The following is a 25,980-nucleotide window of genomic DNA, read 5'->3' as shown; positions in this document are numbered from 1 at the left end:
GATGCCCAGAGCCCAAATTATTGACCAGGACCCAGGCAGTGTGCACTTGCTTTATAGGGACCTTAGGGATGTGGGCTTCTTGATTTTTTAGCCTGCCTTCTGGTGGAGGGGCCTGCCACGCTGATACTCAGGCAGCCCTCTTTGGGTAGAGTCGCCCTGCCCCTGCGAGGGGTGATGGGGATGGGCACAATGTGAGCTGGTATTTCCTGGCTTTTAAAACTGTTATGTTTCTATACTGGAATGTTAACTAATGTTAAGTATACTGGCATTAAAATACAAAACTTAATTAAAATAAATAAATAGAAATACAAACAAAATAATGAGGCCTAGTTGCAATAATAGTTGTAGAGAAAGCCAAAGGTTTACAATGACCAAAGACAAAGATCTCTCAAAAACATCAGAAGATCACAACAGAAAAAAAGAAAGTATCCTAAGCCTGTTACAAAGAATATACCCCCAATATTCTGAAAAGTGTTTTAACCCAAGCAGTTTACTCAAATGTATAGTGCTTAAAGTAATCCATTAGCTTAGAGGAAGGAAATAATGTACATTTATATGCATGTATCTCCATGATCACCAGAGTAGAGTGTGGTTTTGTCTTGAGACTCACATAATATGACACAATAGGCCATCGTCTGATATCAGGTTCACTTGATTGCATAGAATAATAGAGGACAGGAAACAGGAAGTCAATTAGGATAATGTCAGGTCCTTCTTCTGTGGAGATCCCTCTGGTTGGTTAGGAATTATTTCCCATCTCCTCTCCCTTGCCTCCCGTATACCAACTCAGTTTCAAAATGAATAAACCATACAGGTAGGCATGGACTACCTTGCCTTGCATAAGGCTCATGGTCCACAGGAACCAGTATCTTGGTAGCAGCCCCGATCTCCTCAAGGGATCTCCTCAGTTGTGAGAACACACCGCACACAGGAAACTGAGGTCTGAGTCCTGAACAATTTTATAGTGCACTCATAGCCCTCCTGGTCTGGATGCATTCCACCTATAATAAACAATGTTGCCTGGAAACACAGCTGGCATTCCCCACTTATCATAGCCCAAAATGTTTCCAGGGAGACAGTGTTTGGAGAAAGGTTCAGATCTGCTGTTAATTCCTTCCTCAGAATGTTTTCTAATGTACTTTGTCACTACAGTAGGTCATATACATAAACTATGTATTTATTTCAGGGTGCGTGTTTAAAATGTTTTTTTTTTCTCCTCTGATTTTGGAGACCACTGGTTTAGACAGCAGTATTATATGGGTCTCTCATATATGTCCTGGCTCAATTTGTTCTGTACTGGGTTCCAGAACATATAGTTATAGAGCATCAGAAACACAGCCACACATTATTATCCTGATTTCCGGTTAGTTATTCCTGCCACACGAAGAAGAGGGCCATGGTCTGATGAAGCTCTGGGTTCTATTCCTTTGTGGGGATAATATGTTTTAAGGAACATTAGGACACCAAGAAAGTTCTCAGTACAGAAAGTTTGGTTTACACTCTGTTATTTAAATGGCTTGTTTGCCTGTCAGGGCTATTATCATAAAATGAACTATGGGTAAACAGATGCTAGTAATGTTAACTGTAATTTAAAATAATTACATAATGTTTACTATATACCAAAGATAAATTCAGAATGATTTAGATGTTTTATGTCTTCAGGGATCACAGTTTTACAAGGATAAAATAATATTGTTAAACCCTGTTTACAGGTCAGAAAACTGAAGTTTAGGAAGATTAAGTAATTTGGTAGTTTACCTAACTGATGGATCCTGGATTCAAATTCAGCCATTGTGACCCAAAAACTCATATTTTTTTACTACTAGGTTTTTGTGTTTTGGAGAGCTCTGTACTGAGAACTTGGTGTTAAGATTTTTTTTTTAAAGGTTAATATCTTGATTTATCTGGGATTGTGGTCTCTCTCATCTATCTGTAACAAATGAGAGAAAAATGCAGTCATTTGTTAGTATAATTAGTTATGCATTCTTTGAGCATTATGTTGTACTCAGTTAAAACTGAAAATATCTGTTTCTTTGTAATTCAAAATAGAGTCAATTTTTTAAAAAAGGTTCAGGAGTTCAAACAGATTTCTTAAGTTTAAAGAAGCTTGTATTGAGAGTTCTTTCTTTATTTTTTGGACATAAAAGGAGGCATATTTAAAATTTGAATTTACTTTTGTAAAACAAGGGTTATAAACAGAAAGTGACTTTAATTTATGCAAAGAAATAACAAAAGGCATCTGCAGAGTGAATTATATGTAACAATTTCTTATACTAACTTAATTGTCACAAACTATTAGTAGAAAACAACCATTCTAATACTGAAATCAGTGTCATACAACAAATATGTAATTCTATAAGGATTCTATAGTACACATTTTTATGGAATTAAATTTTTATTGATGTATAATTGATAAAATTATATATTATATATTGCAAAGTAATATATTTTAAGTATATACTGTGATGATATACATATATGTTGTGAAATGATTATCCCAACCAAGTGAATTAACACATCTAAGACTTTACACTTACCTTCCCCTCCCCCACCCCAGTGAGAAGGCTTAAGATCTACTCTCTTAGGAAATCTCAAGTATACAGTATGGTATTATTAACTATAGTCATCATGCTGTACATTAGATCCTCAGAACTTTCCCATCTTATAACTAAAGCTTTGTAACCCTGTGAAGTTAAATTTTGAATAAAGCCACATAGGTTATGCTTCTGGTGTGGGAAAATTTACTGGTGGTAAATTTTACAGCTTTTTCAAAATGGAACATTTCTCAAAAAAAATTTATTACTAAAGGATCTAAGTAAATCTATTGAAATTATTAGGGGCGCCTCGGTGGCACAGCGGTTAAGCGTCTGCCTTCGGCTCAGGGCGTGATCCCGGCGTTATGGGATCGAGCCCCACAGCAGGCTCTTCTGCTATGAGCCTGCTTCTTTCTCTCCCACTCCCCCTGCTTGTGTTCCCTCTCTCGCTGGCTGTCTCTATCTCTGTCGAATAAATAAATAAAATATTTAAGTAAATCTATTGAAATTATTATCATTTGTGCCAATGTTGAGAACTTAGAAATATCTTTGTTATATGAAATACCTTGATAATTTCATTCTTTAGCTTTTGGTTATATGAGTAAATAAAATGCAGTTATTCAAAATAAGGTTCTTGGATTTATATTGAGATTTCTATTAAAGAGTGTGCTTTAGGTAGGGGACAGGAAATCAGTATTTTCTGGCCATTTACTCTATCAGTGTGCTAAGTAGTATAATGAGGTATAGTGGAACAATATAATATATGATCTTTAGTCTCCCAGCATTGCTAATTAGTTTGGAATTAAAACGTCAGTTGAAAGAGCTAGAGAGTATTTTAGACTGCATATTTTCCCGGTATAAACATATTTTATTTTCAAGAATTCAATATAGGCTAGAAATTTTAGAAAATTTTAGCCTTCAAGGATGAAATGATTAGAGATTGTTGATTGGTCTCTCTGCCTAAGCAGCCTTTCGCAGTAGGAGGAGCAGTTGCTTCCAGTGATTTTTTGAAGGTCAGTTTTATTTTTATAGAATTTCAAGTTTTGAAGGAAGCTTAAAGGATATCTCTAGTAAGATGCCTTGAGTCTCCCATACAAACTGAGTAAATGTCTAATTCTGAAAAGCCAATTCTGTCTTTGGGAACCTCTAATTTTCACAAAGTTCTTTCCCTTTTGAACCAGAATTTATTTTACTTTAATTCAGTGACTTCAACAGCTGTGACTCTGTAGGCCATGGAAATTGAGCCCCTCTCCTTCAAATTGTGCTCATCTGTTCTTTGCTTGATGATTATTTCAAGTCTTATCATTATTCCACACTTTAAAAAATATTTTAATAGTTAATATTCATTGAGTACTTATCTTGTACCTTACTAATGTTTGATCTAATTAAATCCTCCCAACAGCCCTGGTAAAATCTGCTGCTGTTGCTGTTGTTGCTATTATTATTATTATTATTATTATTATCATTAACCAGGTGACAGAACAGGGGCAGTGGCAGAGGGGAAGTAACTTGTTAAAAGTCATGGTAGTTAGTAGAAGAGTTTGGGTTTGAACCCAAGAATCAGATTCCTGAGCCCACATTCCTCACCACTAACTTAGGCTGGCTGCACTTTGGTATGCTTCCCTTGTATCCCTTTTAAAGCTGGAAACCACCGTAAATGTGGTGCTCTGGGGATATATGACATGACATTGGCAACATGGAAAGTTTATCTTTTTTGCTCCAAATATTGCAGCCATTATTTAGGACCTAGTTGTCTTGTTCCATGATTACCCATGCCCTTAGCTTAACCTAATTTTCATACTTGTTACCTGTGTTTTAGATTTTTTTCAATTATTTATAAGCAAATCTATTGCATGACACCCTAAAAAAACACATTTCATATACATTAAACTCAGATGTTTCTTTTCAGTAGTTAAAGGTATCTTTAAAATATGCAAATTTTCCTTTCCAAGAGGTCAAAAAAGCATGGCAATTAAGAGGTACGTCATTAATATCTGTATGACCTTGCCAGATAATTTGTCCTTTCTTTTTCTTAACTATTAGATGGGATTAATAAAGTCACATCATCGGGTTGTCTCAGGTTTAAATAAGTGAATATAGCAATGTAGGCATAATATAGGCATATTCAAATGTTAGCAGGAAAAAAATTATACTTGTGCCAATACCTAATAGCTGTTTTAGGAAGAAACTCTACATTTAACTGTTTGAAGAGTCTTTTTTTTTTCTGATAAAGACACAGCACTTTTGAAGAGCCCAGATTTTCCTATCTACAAAGTAATTTGATGAAATTATAATGAAAACTGCTTAGCAGATCAAAAGAATATTCCTTGAAAGGGCAACAATTTTTATAACATTGTTAGGTCTCAAAAATTCAATTGATTTTAACAATAAAGGTTTACTTTGGGACTTGCAAGACAAGCCTCCTCCTGAGGGAATTTTTTTTATTTTAATTTTTAATATGCCTTTCTAGGAGGTTGCTATTTGCGTGCTATATTAAAGATATTTCAATTCAGAAAGACATTTGAGGGGGGCAAAAAGCCAAAACTGTTTCCTCTTTTCAGACATGAATGTAACTGGACATTTCTTTTTCATTTGAAAAACTCTTCAGGAGGAGATCTGTACTGCCATTCTCACTTACTGATAAAAGGGATATTGGAGGGAAAAGCAATTATGAATGTCACAAAGCTGCAGCTGAGAGACTAACCCTACTCCTTTGACAGGCATGTGGAGGGAATGCGCTGTAAATGAGATTTGGCACCCTGGCCTCTCAGTCTTACCTTAGTCAACACCCACTGGCTCTAGCTTGGAGTGTTAGGTGGGAGTGATTGTATTTTGCTTTTTTATTTATATGAGAGAGGAATCATAATGTGACGATTCTGAAAAAGAGAGGGGGAAGAGCCTCCTCAAACGCATGTATGGCAATGAGAGCCAATTAATTGTGTAAATAACATTTTTGTGCTAGCTCTGCTGGACTTCTCAGATCTTATTTTATTATATAAACTAATATATATTATTTATATATTACATGGTACATTATTCTTTCAAACAGAGCTCTTTGCCATTTGGAAATACTTGCTGGCAAGAGTACATTGTAGAGCATGATTTATATTCTGTTTGAGTCCTTTTTTCTAGGGGGATTTTAAAGGAGTGGGTTTCTATGTACATGTTTCTAAAATCATTTATTCTTTCAACCAGGGGAACACAGTGGGCAGCTTTTGTCAACAATGACATTAATGAACCAGAGGTTTCATAGGAGTTTAGGCTCAAGAAGTTAACCAGGGTTAGACAGATATTTATGAAGTTACTTGGCTTACTGTACTGGCTTTTCCTCACTCCACTATGCCCTTAGGAGGAGGAAATTAAGAACATCCCGTTGGGGGATAGTGGTATTTATGCAATTTGGATAAGTGTTGATTGCCGATTCCCAGATATCTTCTTAGAAGCCACTTGCCTGAGGGCTCCTTTCACCCACACTGGCTTGTGTGATCTTCCTACTAGTCAGAAGCATTTGTGCCTAAAATGTCAATGGGAACGTGGTGAAGCCCAGGGAAAGGAAGGCTTAGAAGTGTTATGTTAAGCCAATTCTGTTCTAGCACCGAGGAAGAACAATTTATTTCCCTACACCTTCTTTTCCTTGTTCCTTTCCTTGCTTCTAGATTTGACTTGGCTATATAATGTATTGTCCAAACCAGACACTTCTGAGAATGAAATGGGATGCTATTAATTAAGCAGCGTCTTGTGTGTGAACCAGGACATACAGTGATTCCACCTATTCCTAGGTGTTAGGGGAAAGTTCTAGGGAGACTGAATCACAAAAGAAAACCTCACCTCAAGTGGGGGCTCTACATGGGTATTTGGGAGCCTAGAACCTTCAAATAATAAACACAATAGATTTGTTTAGCTTTGTCCCACTTTATAGATCATAATTGGATGTGCTCTACCATGTTAGGTAGAAGGTTGAGGATTTGCATGCTCGTGGTCATGGCTAAATCTTTTGTATACTACTAATCACTCTTACAGGTAACCTGTTCTGAATAGTTTCTAGATGCTTAATTTCTGATAAGCGTGCATAATTATTATTAGTTTGACACCCTTTATTTCTACCTCAAAAGCCTACTTCTCTTTCAGTAGAGTAGGAGTCCTCTACTTGGATTCATAATCTCTAGGAATCGTTGAATGGTTACAGGGGATCTATGAATTCCTGAATACAACCCCTCTCCTCTTGCACAATGTGTGTGTGTAAATATGTATATGTATATATATTTATATTTAATACATTACACACACACACACACACACACACACACACACACACACACACACACTAGCTTTCATTAGATTCCCAAGGCTGTTTGTGGCGTAAAGGAAGTTAAAAATAACTGAACTGAATGAAGCTTCTTAAAGCTAGAGTTTTACTAGAGAGCCATAATATTACATTTATACATTTTGTGTCTCCACTTCAGTTTTATCCAGAGTTAAAAACAATATAGATTGTGGGGAAAATAAGAAACACTGGGGCAATTTTCTTCTCACATAAAGGTTCTGTAAGAACTTACCTGATAAATATGGTTTTGGACCTGTCAATTGCATTGTCATTTTAGAGGATAATGGTGAGACTCATAATAATTTCCAAGGTTTATATAATAATTCCGTTTTTGACAAGTACTGTTCTTAGCACTAATTTATGCACACATACATATATACTCCCCCTACATGCCTCAGAGTTGTTGTTGTCGTTTTCTTTAGTCTCATAGCACTATGAGGTAAGTACTATTATTATCCTCATTTTACAAATGGGAAAATGAGGCGCAGAAGGTTAGATTAAATGAGTATTTAAAGCCACCTAGCTAGGGCCTGATAGGGGATTGACACACAGTCTGACCCCAGAATCTATGCATTTAATTACTAATCTTTTCTTGAATTAATGAATTATTTATTCATGGTTTGGAAGTACCTTGCTTATGAATGAAATATGTTCAAGTCATGTGAAAATCTGGGATAACTGTCCAATATACCTATAAAAGTTGGTGTGTATGTGTATATTTTGTTTTGAGTAAGAAATTCAATTTTGTTACAAGTTACGTAGATCTCAAGGTTTTGAAGATGAAATTTAGTCCTCTGAGAAGACAGTAAGAAGAAAATGAAAATTTTTGTATTGCTTAATAAATGTTTCTTACAATGTTCAACCTTATTATGGCACAATAATAAATATAACTTTAAAATAATTCTAATGATAAAATTATATCTATGTGGTACTTTAACGTCCAAAATTCTTCTAGGTGACTTGAAAATAACAATGAAAAAAGCTAGGTTCTAGACTGGAGCTAATAAAAATACAGTGGAAGAGATACTCTTACCAGTATTCTTGGTACACTGTGTCTTTGTAGCTCTTTATTCAGTGGACAGGTGGTCCACATCTTTTGAAATCTGTTACCAAGCCTCAGAATGGTGCCTGTCCTGGCTAACAACATAGATTAAGGAGAATGGGAATTGCACAGAAAAAAAGAAAGAACCTACATGTATACTCCTTGAAAATATCCAGGGGGAAGAGGGAAATTACCATAAACACAGTATATCCAGAAGTACAGAATAGGATACACTATGTAAAATCTTATATAAGAGGGAGAACGTCGGGCTACAGCTGGAGATGTGGCTGAATGGTAGAACAGTCCAGTGCTCTCTTCTACCTACCCCATTATGTATCTGTGAGTTCCAATAGGAAAGAGAAAAGGCAATACAGCAGTGATATATCCTAGGTAAATTATAGTGTTTTTGAGGGCAAGAATGTTTCTTGCCCATCTTTATCAATGGAATCCCTGTCACAAGTCACCATTGAGTATGTCCTGGATTAAGTGGAATTGTATTAATTGGCTTTTAGCTTGGAATTTGTTGTCCTTCTAGGCCCTTTCAGGTTTCCCCAATTATCAAAACATTGCAGATAACAATAAAAAATAATTTGTGTATTTGTTTCAGTGTAATTGGATTCCCATTTTGGGACTGTTGCTTATGTTTAGTGTCTCTTGGTAATAAGTTCATATGGTAACTAGTATATCAATTTCTGTGCCAGAGGAATTAGCTTTTAAGTCTTGATTATTTAGGTTGTCTTGCAAATTGGCACATTTTTTATTAGGGATTTTTGTGTAATTCTGTGGCTAAAAATTCTTTGGATTACAGAAGAAAACAATTTCATCTCTTTGTTTCCTCTCACTTTTTGGCTTTTGAATTTTTTAGCCGAATATATAGAGTGAAGACAATTCCTCATGAATGAAGTCTCTCTTATCTGGGATCCAAATCTCTGTCACATAATATTTACATATTTCTCATATGTTAATAACATAATGTTCTGTACAACTGTGGTCTTTAAGATGTGTTTTTCCCCCCACTTCTAATTTCCCATTTATAGGATTTTCATTTTTGTGTAAAAAAAGATTTTTTCTGTATAACAATTCTGGACTAAGGTCTTATGATTTATTTACTTTTGCTGATATTTTATCCTGGAAGCAGGTAGGGGGTAGGTATTGAGGTCATGTGGTGTTTTCTCCCATAGGGATTCCATATGAATAGGTAGATTGATGTAGTATAGACAGAGCATTTTCATGTAGATAAATTCAGTTGTGCTGGAAGCTACTTTTGTTCATGAGTTTTTAATCTAAATTGCGAGTTTATTTTTTCCCCACTTTGAGGATAGGAATAGTGAGTTTCAGACCAAATTCTTTCTCACATAATTTTAATCTCACTTTTCTTCCTGGATCTTATTCATAATAACAAGTGGTCCTGGCTGGAGGTGAAGGGTAACAAAGTTGGGGAGAAAGGAGAAGGAACAAGGGCTACATTTAAGAAATATTTTTAGTACATTAATGTTTTTCTGAAATGTGAAATCATTCTTTTATTCCCACTGCCATTTTAGTGAGGCCTGAAAGCAGAGGATATACTAAGAAATATCGGATGCTTATACGTTTTCTTCTTCCTAAGACATCAAAGTCCTTTACTTTATATATCCGTGGAGTAGAGAGAAACATGGACTATCTCACTTTTTCAGCTAAGGAAAGTTCATAAAATGACCTATTTAACTTTACACACTCAAGGAATGTTCCGGTCTTGATCCTGTGTTCTTAGGCTCCAAGGTTTAGTTTTGCCAGCTGCATAGTGTCTGTGGCTAGCTACTTAAATTGCAGGGCTCACTGCAAAACAGAAATGTGAGGCCCTTTGATAAAAAATTATTAAGCATTTCAAGATGGTGACAACAGAGTGTTGGTCCAATCATGGGGCCTGTCTAAGAGCATGGTTCCATGAGACTGCAAAGGTCACATACCCATGATGCTGGCCCTGTCTGTGTTGCCCAGTCTTATATGTTGGACAACACCATCAGCAAGAGGTAGACACAATATGCGTTCCAGTCAAGCTGCAGGATGTAAGTACACTCAGATGTCAGTAGCAAGTGCCCAGGAAAGAATGAAGAGGCAAGGACCTGTCTAGACCAGACAAAGTGGGGTGGGAGTGAAAGCTTTGATCTGATATGTACTCAGATGCTTAGAGGTTCCCTGATGTAAGCTGGATTCTTAGCTTAGGAAAGCATGCCACTTCTACATGCTGCTAAGAAGTAGGTGGACAACTTGACTCGCTTGATAACTTGTCTGCTTAGATTAGAATTGGATCAGGGTCAGGGCAGGGCTGAGATCTCAGGATGAACTTAGACATACTCAAGAGTGAAGAAGGATGATGTAAGTTGCAGACTGATTTAATGGTATTTCTTAACAAAGGTGAATGTGCATACATGGTTTACTTTACTAAATACCATTTCCTAACATCTAGACATCTTTTTTGAAGTTGGATTATGAGTTCAGACCTCTTCTGTGTTTGTTAAAGCCAGATGACTCCTCAATCATGTGTTTCAACAGCAACCCAAACAAAAAGTTGAATGTATACTTCCAGTCATTCATGAAGTCATTCAACGAATATATATTGAACGCTTGCTATAGATTATAGGCGCTGTTCTAGGCACCAGCAATATAGGTGAGGCACGGGATGACTCCTTGACCTTATGCAGTGTGCATTCTAATAGATTCCATAGAAGTCAATGAATTCCAATGGGTTTTGAAATAATGAATTTGAGTGTATTTTCTTAAGCTCTTTTTTTGTATTGGAGCAAAGTAAAAAGAACAGCTAGAAACAGGTTGTTCTATTTTTTCTGTAAAGAAACATTTTGTGTTATAGAATACTAGGAAAGAAAGTAGGTTCCTCATGGGACAAGGATTTTTTTCTCTACTTTAAAAAAGGATTTTAAAATCACAAACATAAAGGTTACATAAGTGACACTGCATTTGTTAGATATTTTTAACATGCAATTAAAGTAAGAATGATTTTGTGACTCTCCAGAATGCATGGCATTCTGTATTATTTAATTTTTGCCATAAAATATTTTTATGATTTCTGTGTTGTAACCTAGTGGGATTTATTCTGTGTACTGTATTATTTTGTATGACTTTGTCATTAAAGAAATGGTAGTATTGTAACTATAATGGCTCTTGAAGAAAAAAGGAAAAAAAAGAAATAAACCTATTTTTTGGAACTCTGTTGAGTTTTGAAAGCACATACTGAAGTCCTTATGAGTATCAAAACAATAGCATCCACAACCATGTATTTTGATACACCATAATATCCTTGATTTCTCATGATAGAACACTAGACATTCCAAAGATATTTCAAAATCTCTCCTTTGAAACATAGTACAACTAAAAAATGGGTGATAAGCATTCTTATTCCTACATTGTCTGTGTGCCTTCTTCCTCTACCCCTGCTCTATCACCATCTCAACTTGGCAAGACTCTTTGTTTACCATTCATGGACGTCTTTTTCCCTTCCTGTTTTTCCTTTCACATTATTTATCATTTAATTATGAAAGATACAACAGTATGTACGAGAATGTTCTCTTTATTTTAACTTCTATGCCCTTGCTATATGCAAACAGATTATGTGATTATTTGGTTTGAAAATCAATTCACTAGAAATGTGTTGAAGGTCTATCATGTGCCAGAAACTTGCTAGAGGGCAGACAGGTTTGGCAGTGAGTATGGACGTATGTGGGGTTATATAAATTCACGAGACATGCTCACGCTCAGCTGGATGTCTGCTTGAGATTCTCTCCATCCTCCCTGCCCCTCCCCCCTCCAAAATAAATCTTTTAAAAAATCCCTTTTAATTTGAGAGCTATATGTTATTTTAAGCTACTCTCAAGCTAAATGGCATAGGTTACCTGACTTAAAACCCCATTAAAATGTTCTTTTTTGGGTCTCATTTTGTAATTGTTTCCATCAAAGAAACATGGATAAGAGAGAAAAGATCTATAGACAGACAATGATAACAAATAAAAAATATCACTCATCAAAAAGAAAAACAAACACAGAATCTCAGGTTAGATTTGGCTAAATAGGACGGCAAAGATACTGATGGGTTACATGGAAGCGCACTGGCAGATTTTGAACTCTGTGTTGAAAGGATAGGTATTGGGCATATCAGTAAGGTGCTTCATGCCTTACTGCCTATTTCCGTAACCTTTATAACAAATTTGTGTGGTGAAGATCAGTGGCCCCATCTTAGAATAAGTGAGAACGTTCGAAGCTGTTATCTTCCCAAGACCACACTGCTAGCCAGTGGCCAGGTCAGAGACCAAAGTACAGAGACCTTCCCCTGTAGGAGGCCTTCCCCAACCCCTCCATTCTGTCTATGGACAAAATCCTGAAATTAAAGACCAATGTATTCATTGAACAAAAATGTACAGCTCTACCTAGTTATAGATTTGGAAAAGGAGGGAGCATAGTTCTAACCAAACCAATTTATTTTATGTTAGTTTTCAAGTCTAGTAAAATGCAATAACTTACTTTTTAGAAGTTCTCATTTCTTTTGTACCAGTGCAGAATTTCTTGGAATTTTTAGAATATGCATTCTTAGAATATAATATTTCTTTAAACATTGTATTTGGTGCCCATTAAAATAATTTCATTCTGAAGAATTTTTAATAGAAATGTAGACTAGATATTATGGATATATTTGGATTGATAGATAAATATCAGATATCATCTCTTTATTCTGTTTACTTCACTGTGAGCATGTTTGTTTAAATTGAGTTGTATCTTATGTGTGATTTTTTTTGTTTTATGATTGTTTTTAATCCCTAGTATCTAATTTATTTCAGCAGATATACATGTCTTTCTTTAGAGTTTAATGCAATCTTTCCAAATGCAACAGAGCTTTTAGGAACATGCAGCTCTGTGTTTGTATGCCAGACAATGCTGATCTTCGTTGTTGCCCACATCACTGAGATATACCAGGCACCCCTGAAAGGGATTTTAGAATATTACATACCCCTTGAAATACCAAGAACAGCAATGCTTTATTTGACTGAGCTGGCCTGAAGATTTCTACTGCATAGTAACAACGTTTGTCATTCTATAGATCATTAGCAATGGGTCCTGCCCACCTGAACACTTAAGACCTGAGTAAATAAACAGTTAAGACTTAGTAAATAACATTCATTTGCCTATGTTAAGCAACCTTTTTCCAACGGGCGCGGACACACACACACACACACACACACACACACACACACACACTTCCTTCCCCTCCCCCCACGTTATCTGACTTTATTTCCAGGCTTTTGTTATTTTGAACCTCTTTCCTTAATGTCAACTTCTTTAACCAACTGATTTACTGTATATGGTATAGGTTTTTGGAATGAGGGAGAGGAGGTTTCTAAATCCCATGCTTAGAAGACCATTTAGTTAATCTCTTACCTAAACAAAGCCTTAAGTCTCTCATCTGTGTAATGGGCATCAAAACACTTACCCTGTTTATTTTGTTTTCAAGCTTAAGTGAGAAATAGATGTTTAAAAAATCCTGACATCCTATCTTAAATATTAATCTTCCTCTCCTTACGTTTCTCAGATATGTTGTAAGGATCCAATGAACTAACATGGAGTATAATGACAGGTGAAGAAGAGCCTAGAATTTGAGTCAGAACTGGGTTCAAATCTTGGCTCTGCCACGTATCAGCTGTGTGACTCTGGGGTGTTATTTAATTCATTAAAATAGTTTCTTAATTTGTAAAATGGGAATAATAATTCCTATGTCATGCAGTTGTTGTGCATATAGTGTGAAATGTATATTAATTGCTCTGTTTGGGGCCTGTGTTTACCACACATTACTAAGGTCTTATTAAAATACTCTAGCCCAATTACCTATGGTCTGACTTCCATTCAGCTTCTCCCAAGATGTCTTCTAAACTAGATTTTAAGTATTTGAGGATCAGGGACCAGAGTTGACTCCTTATCGAACTTCGTAGAATCACCTCGAATAGTGCCAAATACATTATGCAATGCTTGTTCAATTTCAGGCCAGTAGAATAAATGCCTGAGATTTTTGGCCTACCCACCTGTCAGCCTTGGGATGGTCAGTAGGAGCAACAGGTTTGGGTAAATCTTGACTTGTAATGAAAGCTGAATCAAATTCATAGGTTCTCCAAGTATAATACCACAATGATTGTATTATATGACTAGAATTCTAGGAAGGGTTCTATACTTGGCTCACACTTTTATAATAACCATTAATTTACTCTGTACCTAGGCCATATCTATTGCATTGCTTTAAAGAATGGGTGTGTGGGGTGCCATTGATGTTACATAATACAGCCTGCTACATAGATATATACTATAACATATACTATGCGCTCTGATGTCTTCAGTATGATTACTCAAAAGGATGAAAGTAATATAGATATATATATATATAGATGAAAATATATAGATGAAAATAATAAAGAGGAGAGAGGGGCACCTGGATGGCTCAGTGAGTTAAGCATATGCCTTTGGCTTGGGTCATGATCTCAGGCACCCTGCTCTGCAGGGAGTCTGCTTCTCCCTCTCCCTCTGCCCCTCCCCCTGCTCAGGTGCACTCTCTCTCTCTCTCAAATAAACACATAAAATATTTTTTAAAAAAAGAAGAGAGAAAGTGAATGAACATTAGCAAAAGGAGAATGATCAGGTTGAGTAGATGGTGAGTTCTAGCAAAGACTGCCTTGGCCACTGCTTTTCTAATTTTCATATATTGGATCTCTTTAGTCTTATTCAGTTATAATTTGGTGTTTCAAAATATATTTGCAAAATCATTTATAAAATCATTGTAGCTGTGCACACTAAAGTTAATTATTTGGTAACTTGAAGAGTAATTTAAGAATACATTCTTAGCCAACCAGGAAAAATAGTTTTGGATACCAAAATTTTAGTATGTTTAAAATAAAAATAAAACACACTGACAAATTTCCAATGGTTTTCAAAATCTTAAGTTTTTCCTCAAGATTTGCTTATGCAATAGGGATCTTTTTTGATGTTTTGCATGATCTGCCACTTGATGCACTATCCCCATGAGGTAGATCTTAATTTTTTATTAATAACTACATAAAACACAGAAAGTTGAATGGTTGGTCTTAGGAGGTCACAAAACATGAAACAGTCAGAATGGTATTTTAGGGTTATAAGCTTTCCTGCCTGATCAATTATTTTAGAGTCTTTTATGTGGTTTTGGTTATGGAGAAATTGAAAAATAAATATGTCTAGGGTCTAATTGCTGTATATTAATTATTTTCAGACCAAAGGAGATGCAAGCTTCCAGTTTCTGTTATGTTTGTTTAATATCTGTGTAAATCATCAAGGCCTTTTTTATCCAGTCTTAGCCAAATCAGATATGATCCCTATACTTTCCCATTTGTGTTTGAAGATACAGCAAAAGTACTCATCACTATAGTATTTATTGAAGTGAAAACTGATATATGATTGTATGCATGCATAATAGAGTTGAAATAAAGGCTGTGAAATTTAAGAATAGTTGGAAAGGTTGATGTGGTCTTCCCTACCTTGTATTTCTATTGTTTAGGGGCTAAAACTCTTGGTTTAATAATAAAGAATAATTAGAATTTATTAAAAATAAAGAATTTATTAAAAGTTTTAGGATTTCTCAATTGCTCCTAAATAAGATATATGAAAAGCACTTTTCAGATAAATGCTATGGAAAGTTAATAAGAAAAAGAGGCTATTTTCTTACACTGTGTCCTCTGATTTCAATTTCATTTTAATCTTCCTCTTTTTCCCTTAATTTGATTTCAGAGGGCTGCTGAAGTATCAAGCTAATTTAGATACCCACCCTCCTGGCTGCATCAATCCTAATGGAACCCACTACCAGAATGTTCACTCACCAGACCATGCCTTGGAACATTTTCATGAAACTTTCTCTGGAGGACTTTCAAAACCAGATGAACTTACCCAAAACAGATTCGTGAACATTTGTATGGAAGAACCCAGGTTTCAAGCTAATTTTCCACAGGTCAGATTAATTTTATATCTTTGATGGTCTCCTCAAAGTCCATATTTCCATAATTATTGATCAGCATTGCATTTAAACATGTTTTTGAAGGTATATAACACAATTATAGAACATTTCAGGATGTTTCAACAGCAAGATAGCATCTATTTTTCCATTAGAGGCAGCTGGCAGTTCAAGAAGAAAGACCTATGATATTACAGAATATAAAAAATTCCTGGTCATATAACTGGTCATATAATCTTTGCATACTGTGGCACTTGTGCTTTCCAAAAGAGAGGTGACAAAGATATTTTCCCTGTCCATTGAGAAAAGTAGTTTGAATAATAAAAACAATAGTGAAAGGACTAGTTATAATTATTATTATGGTATAGCATAATATGGTATGATATTATGTATAATATTATCAATGATAAATTGTAAAATTAATTTATCGAATGCTTGGTATCATCTGCTAGATGCTGTGCTAAAATGTACTGCATGCATAATTTCTTTTAATATTCACAATAGCCCTTTGAAGCAATTAAATTCATCCTTAATTTTCTGATGATGAAATTGTGACTTAAATACATAAAATACCTTGAGCAAACTCTACAACCTAATACAGGTAGAAGTAGAGTCCAAAACCAGGTCTTTGACTAAAATGCTTGCTCTTGGAAAACTTCTTATCCAAATACCCAGCAAGTGGTTCCATAAGGGCCCTAATCTTCCCATGGGGGTATGGGAGCTGCCGATGTGGGAATTAACAAGCTGTACTCTGACTATGGCAGGTGGAAGTATGGGACAGTGATGTCAAATACCTCTTTTCAAAAGAGAAGAAAGAGGAGTCAAAAAGCAGAGTGAATTTATAGATGACTTTGGAATGAGTATGTTAGTTGTGTGTTTATTTTTAATAATAATCCTCTAGGTTTCTCATAGACTTTGCAATTTTCAGAGTTTTCTTGGCTTCTCACAATGCTATCTGTTAGGCAGGACAGGTAATGTGACTCCCATTTTACTTATGTGGAACTTGATGCTCGAGGGGTAAGTGACTGTTTCAAAGTTGCAAGCCTGCTGCATTGCAAGGCTTGTCTTGTGATGCCTACTACCCACACAGCATCCAACTAAATATCAGGAAGAGGCATGATCTGTCTGCATGGAAGGAGTAAGGTCTGAAATAGCTATGTAAATAAGGTTTAGAAAAAAGTAACTGTTAAAATAAATTTGGGTCGGAGGGTTCCCAGTTATGGGGGAAATATGGCATGCTGTTCTAGGAGAAGGGTTGGCTACACAGGACAGGCTTCTGTACTTCTGAGCATATGCAGTGGGTTATCCTGGGATCGGGGCTATCCATCCAGCACACATGCAAAATTGTCACACTTTCCAAATTCTATAAAATACCTTCTGTTCATATTATTTTTATTATGTAAAAGTTGGAAGCAACATGCTTAGTATACCCTATATTTTAAAATACATTCATATACATATTTTATATTGTATATACATTATGTATATACATAATGCATATATTATGTGCATTAAAAATACCCAGGGTTGAGTAAAAGGCATGGCATAAGAAAACAATGATATTGTAATAGTGATGTAATGGGAGAGATGGTAGCCATACTTATAGTGAATATAGGATAATGTATAAACTTGTCAAATCACTAAGTTGTACAGCTGAAACTAACATAACATTGTGTGTCAACTACACTCAAGTAAAAAATAAATAAATAAACTTAAAAAAAAAAACTTACCTGATAGTTTGAAGAATTCCAATTACTCCTGAAAATTAGAACATTTTAATACCTTAAAATAAAAAAAAATATTCATACATATATCCAGGATTTCTTTTTTCTTTTCTTTTCTTTTTTTTAAAGATTTTATTTATTTATTTATTTATTTATTTATTTATTTATTTATTTATTTGACAGAGATCGAGACAGCCAGGCAGAGAGGGAACATAAGCAGGGGGAGTGGGAGAGGAAGAAGCAGGCTCACAGCAGAGGAGCCTGATGTGGGGCTCGATCCCATAACGCTGGGATCACGCCCTGAGCCGAAGGCAGACGCTTAACCGCTGTGCCACCCAGGTGCCCCATTCTTTTTTTTTTTTTTTAACAAACATTGGACTGGTACATTTTTTTTCTAAAATTGTCTTCAGGTTTGAGCATTTAACTTCCCTTTCTTCTCTTTTTAGATGAAGATATTGTATATACATGTATTTTGTATTTATTCTGTATGCACAGAAGGAAATATGAAACAAAGTACGCATACCTATTAATGTGGCACATTACTTCTTTTATATTTAGTCTTGTTTGAATAAGTTGCAGTGAGCATCTTATTTTTTGCTAGTTTTTCTTTACATTTTATTATTTAAAATACAGATTACAATACCATTACTGTAATGTATGAAATAAACAATTGAGTAGGATATAAAGATTCCTACAACACAAGTATTTCTTAAAGTATATTTTAAAAATTCTCCATTAGACTTGGCTTTGGATTTCTGGACCTTTGTGCCTGTATTGTGTTGAGAGACTTTACAGGTGTATCCGGAGCAATAAACCAGTCACCATTATCTCGGTCATAAGTCATCCCTCAGATGTCATGGAAATCCGAATGATCAAAGAAAATTTTAAAGCAAGACCTGGCCAGGTGAGTAAGTGTCCAGCAACTTTTATTTATGTATGTATTTACTTATTTTTATTTTTATTTTATTTTATTTTTTTATAGTGACAGGGAAAGGGGGAGAGACAGAGGAGGGGAGAGAGAATCTTAAGCAGGCTCCATGCCCAGCTTGGAGCCCAGTGCAGAGCTTGATCTCGCAACCCTGAGATCATGACCTGAGCTGAAATCAAGAGTCAAATGCTTAACTGACTGAGCCACCCATGTGCCTGAAATTCCCTTTATCTTCATATAATTTTTGAAAATTAGTATTTGTGCCATCATGAGAATACTTGAACTTCTTTCTTGGTCATTTAAAAATTATGTTTGTTGTTTTCTAGTATATTATTCTACATTGTCCCAGTGTGTCTGCATTAGAAAACCATCCATTTACCCTCACAATGGTAAGAAACTTGTTTTTGATTTTTAAAATTTTTAGAGTGACATGCATCTTTTTCTTTTGTGTGTATGTATTTTACTTCATTCTAAAAGTCATTCAAGGCAATCACAATGTCCAAAATGTTTAAGTAAGCCATTTTTTTATACAAAGAAATATGTGTTAAGAAACTTCATAGCTCTTTATTAGTTTTGGATGCTTTACAATTCAGGAAGCAATATATTTAAAATGTATTAAACCTGGATGATTCAAAATACAGAAAATTTCCTGGATATTTACATTTTTCCTTTTATGAAATATGTACCAAAATATAATATGTATGGTTTTCTTTAGAGAGACTGAATTTAATGGTAAAGAGAGTACTCTGAGTTGAGGTGGAAGCATAAGAAAATCCAAGAAGTGTTTAGAAAAGAAAAAGTCCATTATAATTGGTGCCCAGACTGTGTGTGGGGGAGGGAAAGGAAAATAAATTTGGAAAAATAAAATGGAATAAATAATCGGTGGGGGAAAGATCTGGCTAAGTAATGGCTTCACCAAATAATTTTAGCCTTTCAGACATTGTTTAACATTCTTTTTTGCATTATAAATATAGCATGAGCCTATTATCAAAAAGTAAACAATTCACTTTTCCTTATTTCCCCTACTTTTCAATCCTCTTTCTTCTCCAGAATTTGGCATATTCTTCCAGACATTTTCCTATATGCTTAGGCACATACAGATGTTTGACATTTGTTTGTTGGATCATTTGTTTTATAATTTGTTCTTTTCACTCAGTAATATATCACGGACAACTTTCCATGTTACTATATTTGCATATGCCTCATTCTTTTTAAAGACTGTATTATATTTCACAGTAGGATAGTACTGTAATTTATTTAATATTTCCCATTGATGATGGAGACTGAGATTTTTTTTCCCAATTTCTAGCAAAAGCAACTAAGAACAGGACCCACATGTTTAAATATATGCTTAGGATATGCAAATAAAATTGAACAGATGGGGGAACCGAAAAATCACTGGTGCTTAACTGCTAGGATGTAGGGGTGGGGATATACTGGGAATGGCAACCACTTTTTTTTTCTTAAGATCTATTTATTTACGAGAAGCCAGGGAGGGGCAGACTGTGATGAGCATGGAGCCCAACGTGGGGCTTAATCTCATGACCCTGAGATCACAACTGGAGCCGAAACTAAGAGTTGGACACTTAACCGACTGTGCCACCTAGGTGCCCCAAGAATGGCAACCACTTTCAGATTTGATGTGTTAGGTTGAAAACTTGGAAACATTGGCCATGTTACTTCATCTTTGTGCATTTGTTTCCTCAGAGTAATATTGTGATAACAACAGTATCTATTCCTAGGTATGTTGTGTGTTTAAGTGAACTCCCACAGGTAAAGCATGTAGAACAAAGCCTGGAACATGGAAGGTGCCAGGCGCATGTAAATATATGCTAGCAGTTATTACTGTTTTTATTTTCATTGTGGGTTTGCCCCTTGAGAACATGAACTTGTGAAGACAACTAGGCCAGAAAAATCTATATTTAAGGGATAAAAGAAACAAAGGAAGTGTGAAGTGGTTAGAGAAAAAATAGACATGATTTGTTCAACAGCATTTCTTTAAAAGAAAAATATATTTTTGCTTCAGTGGCTTCAAATTTTGAATTCTGTTGTAGGTAGCAAACTTATTTATTAATGATTAAGGAAAGGTAGTTTGGCATCTCGTGAAATGATTGACAACATTCCATTTTATCAAGAAAGATGGCAACACTGGCCTACCTTGGGGAAGAAATTAATTTGCCATTGTTTCTTCAATCTGATGATTGATGAGTACAGTCCACACACCCTTTTATCTGGTGCTGTGTGGGCAGCTGGCTACAGTGAGAGGGGAAATGTGTTCTTATGAGGACTAGTGAAAACTTAGTTGCCCTCGTGGGATTCAGAGCCGGGACCTCAGAGTCCAGGACACAGCCATCACCAGGAGCCAAGGAGCCACGTTATGTCCTTCACTGCTCAGGGATATGCATGCCCTACAATGTGGTTTAATATTGCCTTAATTCCATGAGACCTTAGGATCCTTGGTGAGTAAATGTGACAAACAAACCTTCCTGTATGAAGCTTCAGCTACAATTGCATCCACTACAGCCAGAAGCACTGTGTTTATTTCTGGTAGTTGTAAGATGCATTTCCATTTCTCTGATTGCATGCATGCCATAAACATGAAGTTGGTAATGTTAAAAAGAAGGGGAAGAATGGAACAGGGAGAAAGTGCACACATATGTTAATCTTTATTTAAGCGGTTTAAAGAGTTTGGTCTACTCTGGGGTTAATCTTTCTTTGTGTGTGACTCTGTTTTTTTCCAGCTTTAGTGAGGTGTAATTGAAAAATGAAAAATTTGTTTATATTTAAGGTATGCGACTTGAGACTTTATTTTAAAAATAGTTTCTTCACGACAGCATTAAATAGAGAATACAGAATAAGAAAGGAAAGCCGTGGCTGAATATTAAATACAGAGAAGAGAGGAGTTTTTTTTTGTTTTTGTTTTTACAAAAATATTTCCCAGCATACACAAAAGTAGAGAGAATGGTATAATGGATCGTCATGTTCTCATCACCCAGCTTCAGTAAAAACAGAGAAGATAGTTTACTTTTTAGTATACATTTTATAACTGAAACTGTTTATGCTCCTCAAAACAGAAAATCCAAGAATTTTTCTCTTACGGTACGTGCCAAGACTCTTCTAGATCTTTCTTTTGGTTGTCCTCGGATTCTTTCACAGGGCAACAGGACAAATTCAGAAAAGTGTGGCGTGTAGGACATAAGGGCTCCAGGTGGCCTGACCTGCTTCCGAAGCAGGTGGTTGGGACAAGCGCTGTGATAGCCCTGTGTCTGGCTGCAGGCACAGTTAAGTGGGGAAGGGGACAGACGGAAGAGGAGCTGGAAATTACTGGAGCCAGAGTTGGGAAAAGGAGAACAATTATATGTGATGTAAAATGATAGTGAATATTCACACAAAGAACATGAACTTGACAGTTCAGCTCCAGCTCTGTCACTGTGAGGCCTATGCCTGGGAGGGTATCTCTGGTGGTGGTCAGTACTTGGTAACTACACTATTGTTATTTTTAATAATCTCAGAATGTTTCATTTTAATTTGGATTTTTGTCTTCACTTCTGCAATTACGTTTTGTTTTTTTGGGTTTTTTGTTTGTTTTGTTTTGTTTTTGTTTTTGTTTTGTTTTTTTGAGAAGCAGGGATAGGACACCAACATGTGATTTTTCAACCTGAAAATGAAAAATTGGGGGGATATCACAGTAGTCTCAACTTTTGAAAATCTGTCATGGATTAGATATTTTTCCTTTGGGATCCCAAGGTGTAGAAATAAAACTAATAGTAAAAAGTTTTAGAGAAATATACTTTGATTCAAAATGATAAAGACATTTCTGACAATGAGGCCAGTCCAGAAACTTAGAAAGCCATCTCCCTGGAATGTTTGGAAGGAGCTTTGTGCTAGATCAGGACTTTTCAACCTCAACATTATTGACATTTGGGTCAGATAATTCTTTGATGTGGCATGTTCTCCTGTGCATTATAAGATGTTTATCAACATTGGTAGCCTCTACTCACTAGCTGCCGACGGTACCCCCAACTTGTGGCAATGAGAAATGTCTCCAAAAATTGTCAAATAACCCTTGAAGGGCAGAATTGCCAGCAATTGAGAACCATGATCCTAGATCAATAGTTGCCCAACACAGCTGACAGTGCCCTTAGGATAGTGCATTCACGGTTTGATATACATCACTTAGAAATTCATAGTGCCTCTTAACATATTGATAGTTCTGAGAAGTTCTTCAATAAACAAATTCATTAAATTTTATTCACATGTTTACTTAACACTTTTCATTTTCCTTGTTTTGGGTCTTGGCATAAACTAGTCTGTTCATCCTGCTAACCAACCTCTGTCTGCTTTGTCTACTTATTCACACTCCAAACGCCTGACATTCTCTATACGTCAGCAACTCCTCTCATCTTTCCCACCTCATTCGAAGTCACTTCTTGAGAAGCCTTCATAGACCCTTCCTATTAGGTTGTTTCTTGACCTTTTCATCTTATAAATGCCTGTGTACTGTCTTCAACACAAGTGCCATTTGATTATTTGGTTAATGCCTCCTTACTCCTAACCAGAAGGTCCAAGAGCCGTTTCAAAGATGCGTTCACAGCACAGCGTCTAGGACACAGGGCAACCCAATCAAAGAGTGAAAAACACCTAATACATAACTAGCATTTGTGATCTAGCTTGAGAAATACTTTATAGATAAATTCTCTTTTCCTCTTTTTGTTGTTGTTTTTTCGTTTTAGCATATTCTTGGAAGGTGAAGCTAGAGAAGAGGAAGTTATAGGGATTAAAGAAAAAGGAGAAATGTTTATGGCTGAAGTGGTTTTTCAGTTAAAGACTAGATTGCCAGTTCTGTTCTGAGTCTAATCTGTAAGGCCATGGTGGCTGTTTTTCTTTAGCTCAGAAGAGAAGGAGCAGGGATGTACTTATGGCAAAAGTGGTTGGGGGAGAAACACCAAAGGCAAAGGGAAACAATCCATAGGTAACATCTGGTCAAAAACAACAGGTCCTTTTTCACCTCCCAGCTCCTATTCCCTGGGCTAACAGTGGAAAATCCCTTGTTCCTAATTTCTGTGCTTATCTTACAAATGCTATCAATATTTCTTAGGAAGTAGGTCTTCATTTTTTAAGTTTAGGTTGTGTATTCACATTTGTTCTTATTTTAAATGTCATTTTTTTTTGGTAGCTGTATCTCATAGTTTAAATTGTAACAATAGTTGGCTTCCCCAAAAAATGTTAAGGCAAAGGCCATCTGTGTATCATGTACTTGTGTTGGCTTAGGAAATGGTTTGTAGCCTTCCCAGATTTTGGGGGGTTACTGGCTGGCTCACTCCTACTATCCCCCAAAGGAATTTCTATTTTCATAAGAGTGAAAAGAGGCAAATCTTGCTGCTGCCTAGGAATGAATTTAAGTAAAGCAAACATTTCTAAGCTAAATTTTACATCATGCTATTATGTTAATGTATTGTCTTTTCCTGCCATTTCTTTCTTTTTATCTAATTACTTCAACTTGGCACTTACATGTAAAATGCATGCTTCTCAAACATTTTCACTGGGTGTTTCCCTTAAGGGTTCCTGTGAAGTAAAGCCACACAAAGTAATTTCCCATTTGCTGATTCCCGCTAAGAAGTGTGTAAACACTTTATCTTTGTTAAGGATAATAGCCCCTACTAATTAAGTGCCTAAAAGTTCTTTCATAAACCTTGGAAATATTGTAGTTTTAATTTTTATTGTATTCCTATGAGTCATGTATTGTTTATGTTGTATAATGCAGAAAATAGTGTGCCTCAGATTAAAAAACATGTCCAAAGTCACACAGCTGGTTAGTGGCACACGGACCTGCCTGGCAGAAAGGTACATTGCTAGCTAGCTGTTCGGTGCTCTCACCTGACTCACCATCCATCAACATTCAGGGCATTCATGTGTGTGTGTGTGTGTGTGTGTGTGTGTGTGTGTGTGTGTGTGTATGAATATATATAAATATGAATATATGTATTTTAAAGATTTTATTTATTGAGAGAGAGAGAGAGCACACACAAGTGGGGGAGAGGCAGAGGGAGAGAGAGAATCTCAAGCAGTCTCCAGGCAGAGCTGGGAGTCCAATGCGGGGCTCAATCCCATGACCCTGAGATCATGACCAGACCCAAAATCAAGAGTCAGACACTTAAATGACTGAGCCACCCAGGTGCCCCAAGGGCATTAGTATTTTTGAAACTCCCCTTACTTTTGGATATCTTTGTTGCTGGACTCAAACAATAATAAAGAATTGCCATTTAAGAGAGACGTTTACTGAAACTATAAAAATGTTAGAGAAATATGCAATTGAAAGTTTTGGATTGTCCATACTATTAAGCTCTTCTCTATTCTGGAGCATTAAAGGTCAAATTCCCCCACTAGAAAAAAAAATCTAATGCTTATTTTCATATACTGTGCCAATGTACAAGAAAGTCAAATCTATAAAATATACAATTATAAATTCAGTAGTCTGACTTTCATTTTTAAAAATGGAGATAAACTTTTTAAAACTGAAAATACAAAAAAATAAGTATAAAAGATAAGGTACAGAAGTACTGTAGTAGGTCTCACAATTTTAGTCAAAGTACAACTAAGTTTTGAGTACTGATTTAATTAGGAATCCAGAGGTTGGAGTGTTAATTGCTTAAAGTGCTTTAGTGTTTCTTATACTTGACATTGACTTTCCCACACAAGGAAGATGTGCTAATCTGTTGGGTTTTCCCAGGAAGTCATGATTGTTTTCTGCTAATGCACCTGGATTCTCTCCAGCGGAACCACCAGGCATGTGTTTGCTGACAGGACTCATGGCGATCAGAGGCCATTGTGTAGTGTGAAACCATGGATTTTGGAATCCTGCAGCCTGGATTGGAGGCCTAGATCTCCCACTTAGTACTACGACTATTGACATACTTAACTTTGGTTCACTTCTTTATTAAATGTGGCTAATAATAGTAACTTCTCTATGCAGTTACTCCGAATCTTCATTAGATATAATCAAGTGCTAAGCATGGTGCTTGGCATATAAGTTCTCAGTAAGTGTGCAGCTGTTACGGTTCTTATTTCAGAGAATGGTGGGAGAACCAAGACAGGATTAAGCTGAGTTGTTTTATTTTGTTTTGTTTGCCTCATTCTGCGGCATGAAGTAACTAAGTTCTGGCCACAGATTGGTTGAGAAACAGTCATTTGAGGGAACTGAAGATTTGTGTCCTGTGGTTGACTAGCCTGTAGTACCTAATGTCTTAGGTTGGGTTTCCTGGGAAACATACTGAAAGGTACAGATTTTCCTGATGGAGGTTCTGGGGAGTGTGCTCAGGACAACACTGATAAAGAGTGAGGGACTGAGAACACACCACAGAAGTGGAACCATGATAAAGTCTCAACAGAGGCCTCTGCAGGTCTGACAGGAACTCTGCCT

General features: G+C 36.0%; 1 protein-coding gene across 5 annotated transcripts in view; it reads left to right on the top strand.

The window, feature by feature from the left end:
- The window catches only part of NOX4 (NADPH oxidase 4), a 184,165-nt gene that overhangs the window by 54,665 nt on the left and 103,520 nt on the right, over positions 1-25,980 (top strand). For all 5 annotated transcript variants that reach the window (XM_087868214.1, XM_087868213.1, XM_087868216.1 and 2 more), the window contains 3 exons: positions 15,689-15,905; positions 18,372-18,536; positions 18,887-18,949. In XM_087868214.1, the coding sequence (XP_087724340.1) occupies positions 15,689-15,905; positions 18,372-18,536; positions 18,887-18,949 (445 nt within the window). The remainder of the gene's footprint in view (positions 1-15,688; positions 15,906-18,371; positions 18,537-18,886; positions 18,950-25,980) is intronic.

Source organism: Ursus americanus, chromosome 16 (genome assembly GCF_024610735.1).
Source record: "Ursus americanus isolate L20-20 chromosome 16, mUrsAme1.1.p, whole genome shotgun sequence".
In the NCBI taxonomy this organism is placed as follows: Eukaryota; Metazoa; Chordata; class Mammalia; order Carnivora; family Ursidae; genus Ursus; species Ursus americanus.
Note: the sequence above shows the minus strand (reverse complement) of the source record. Positions and strands in the feature narration are given on the sequence as shown.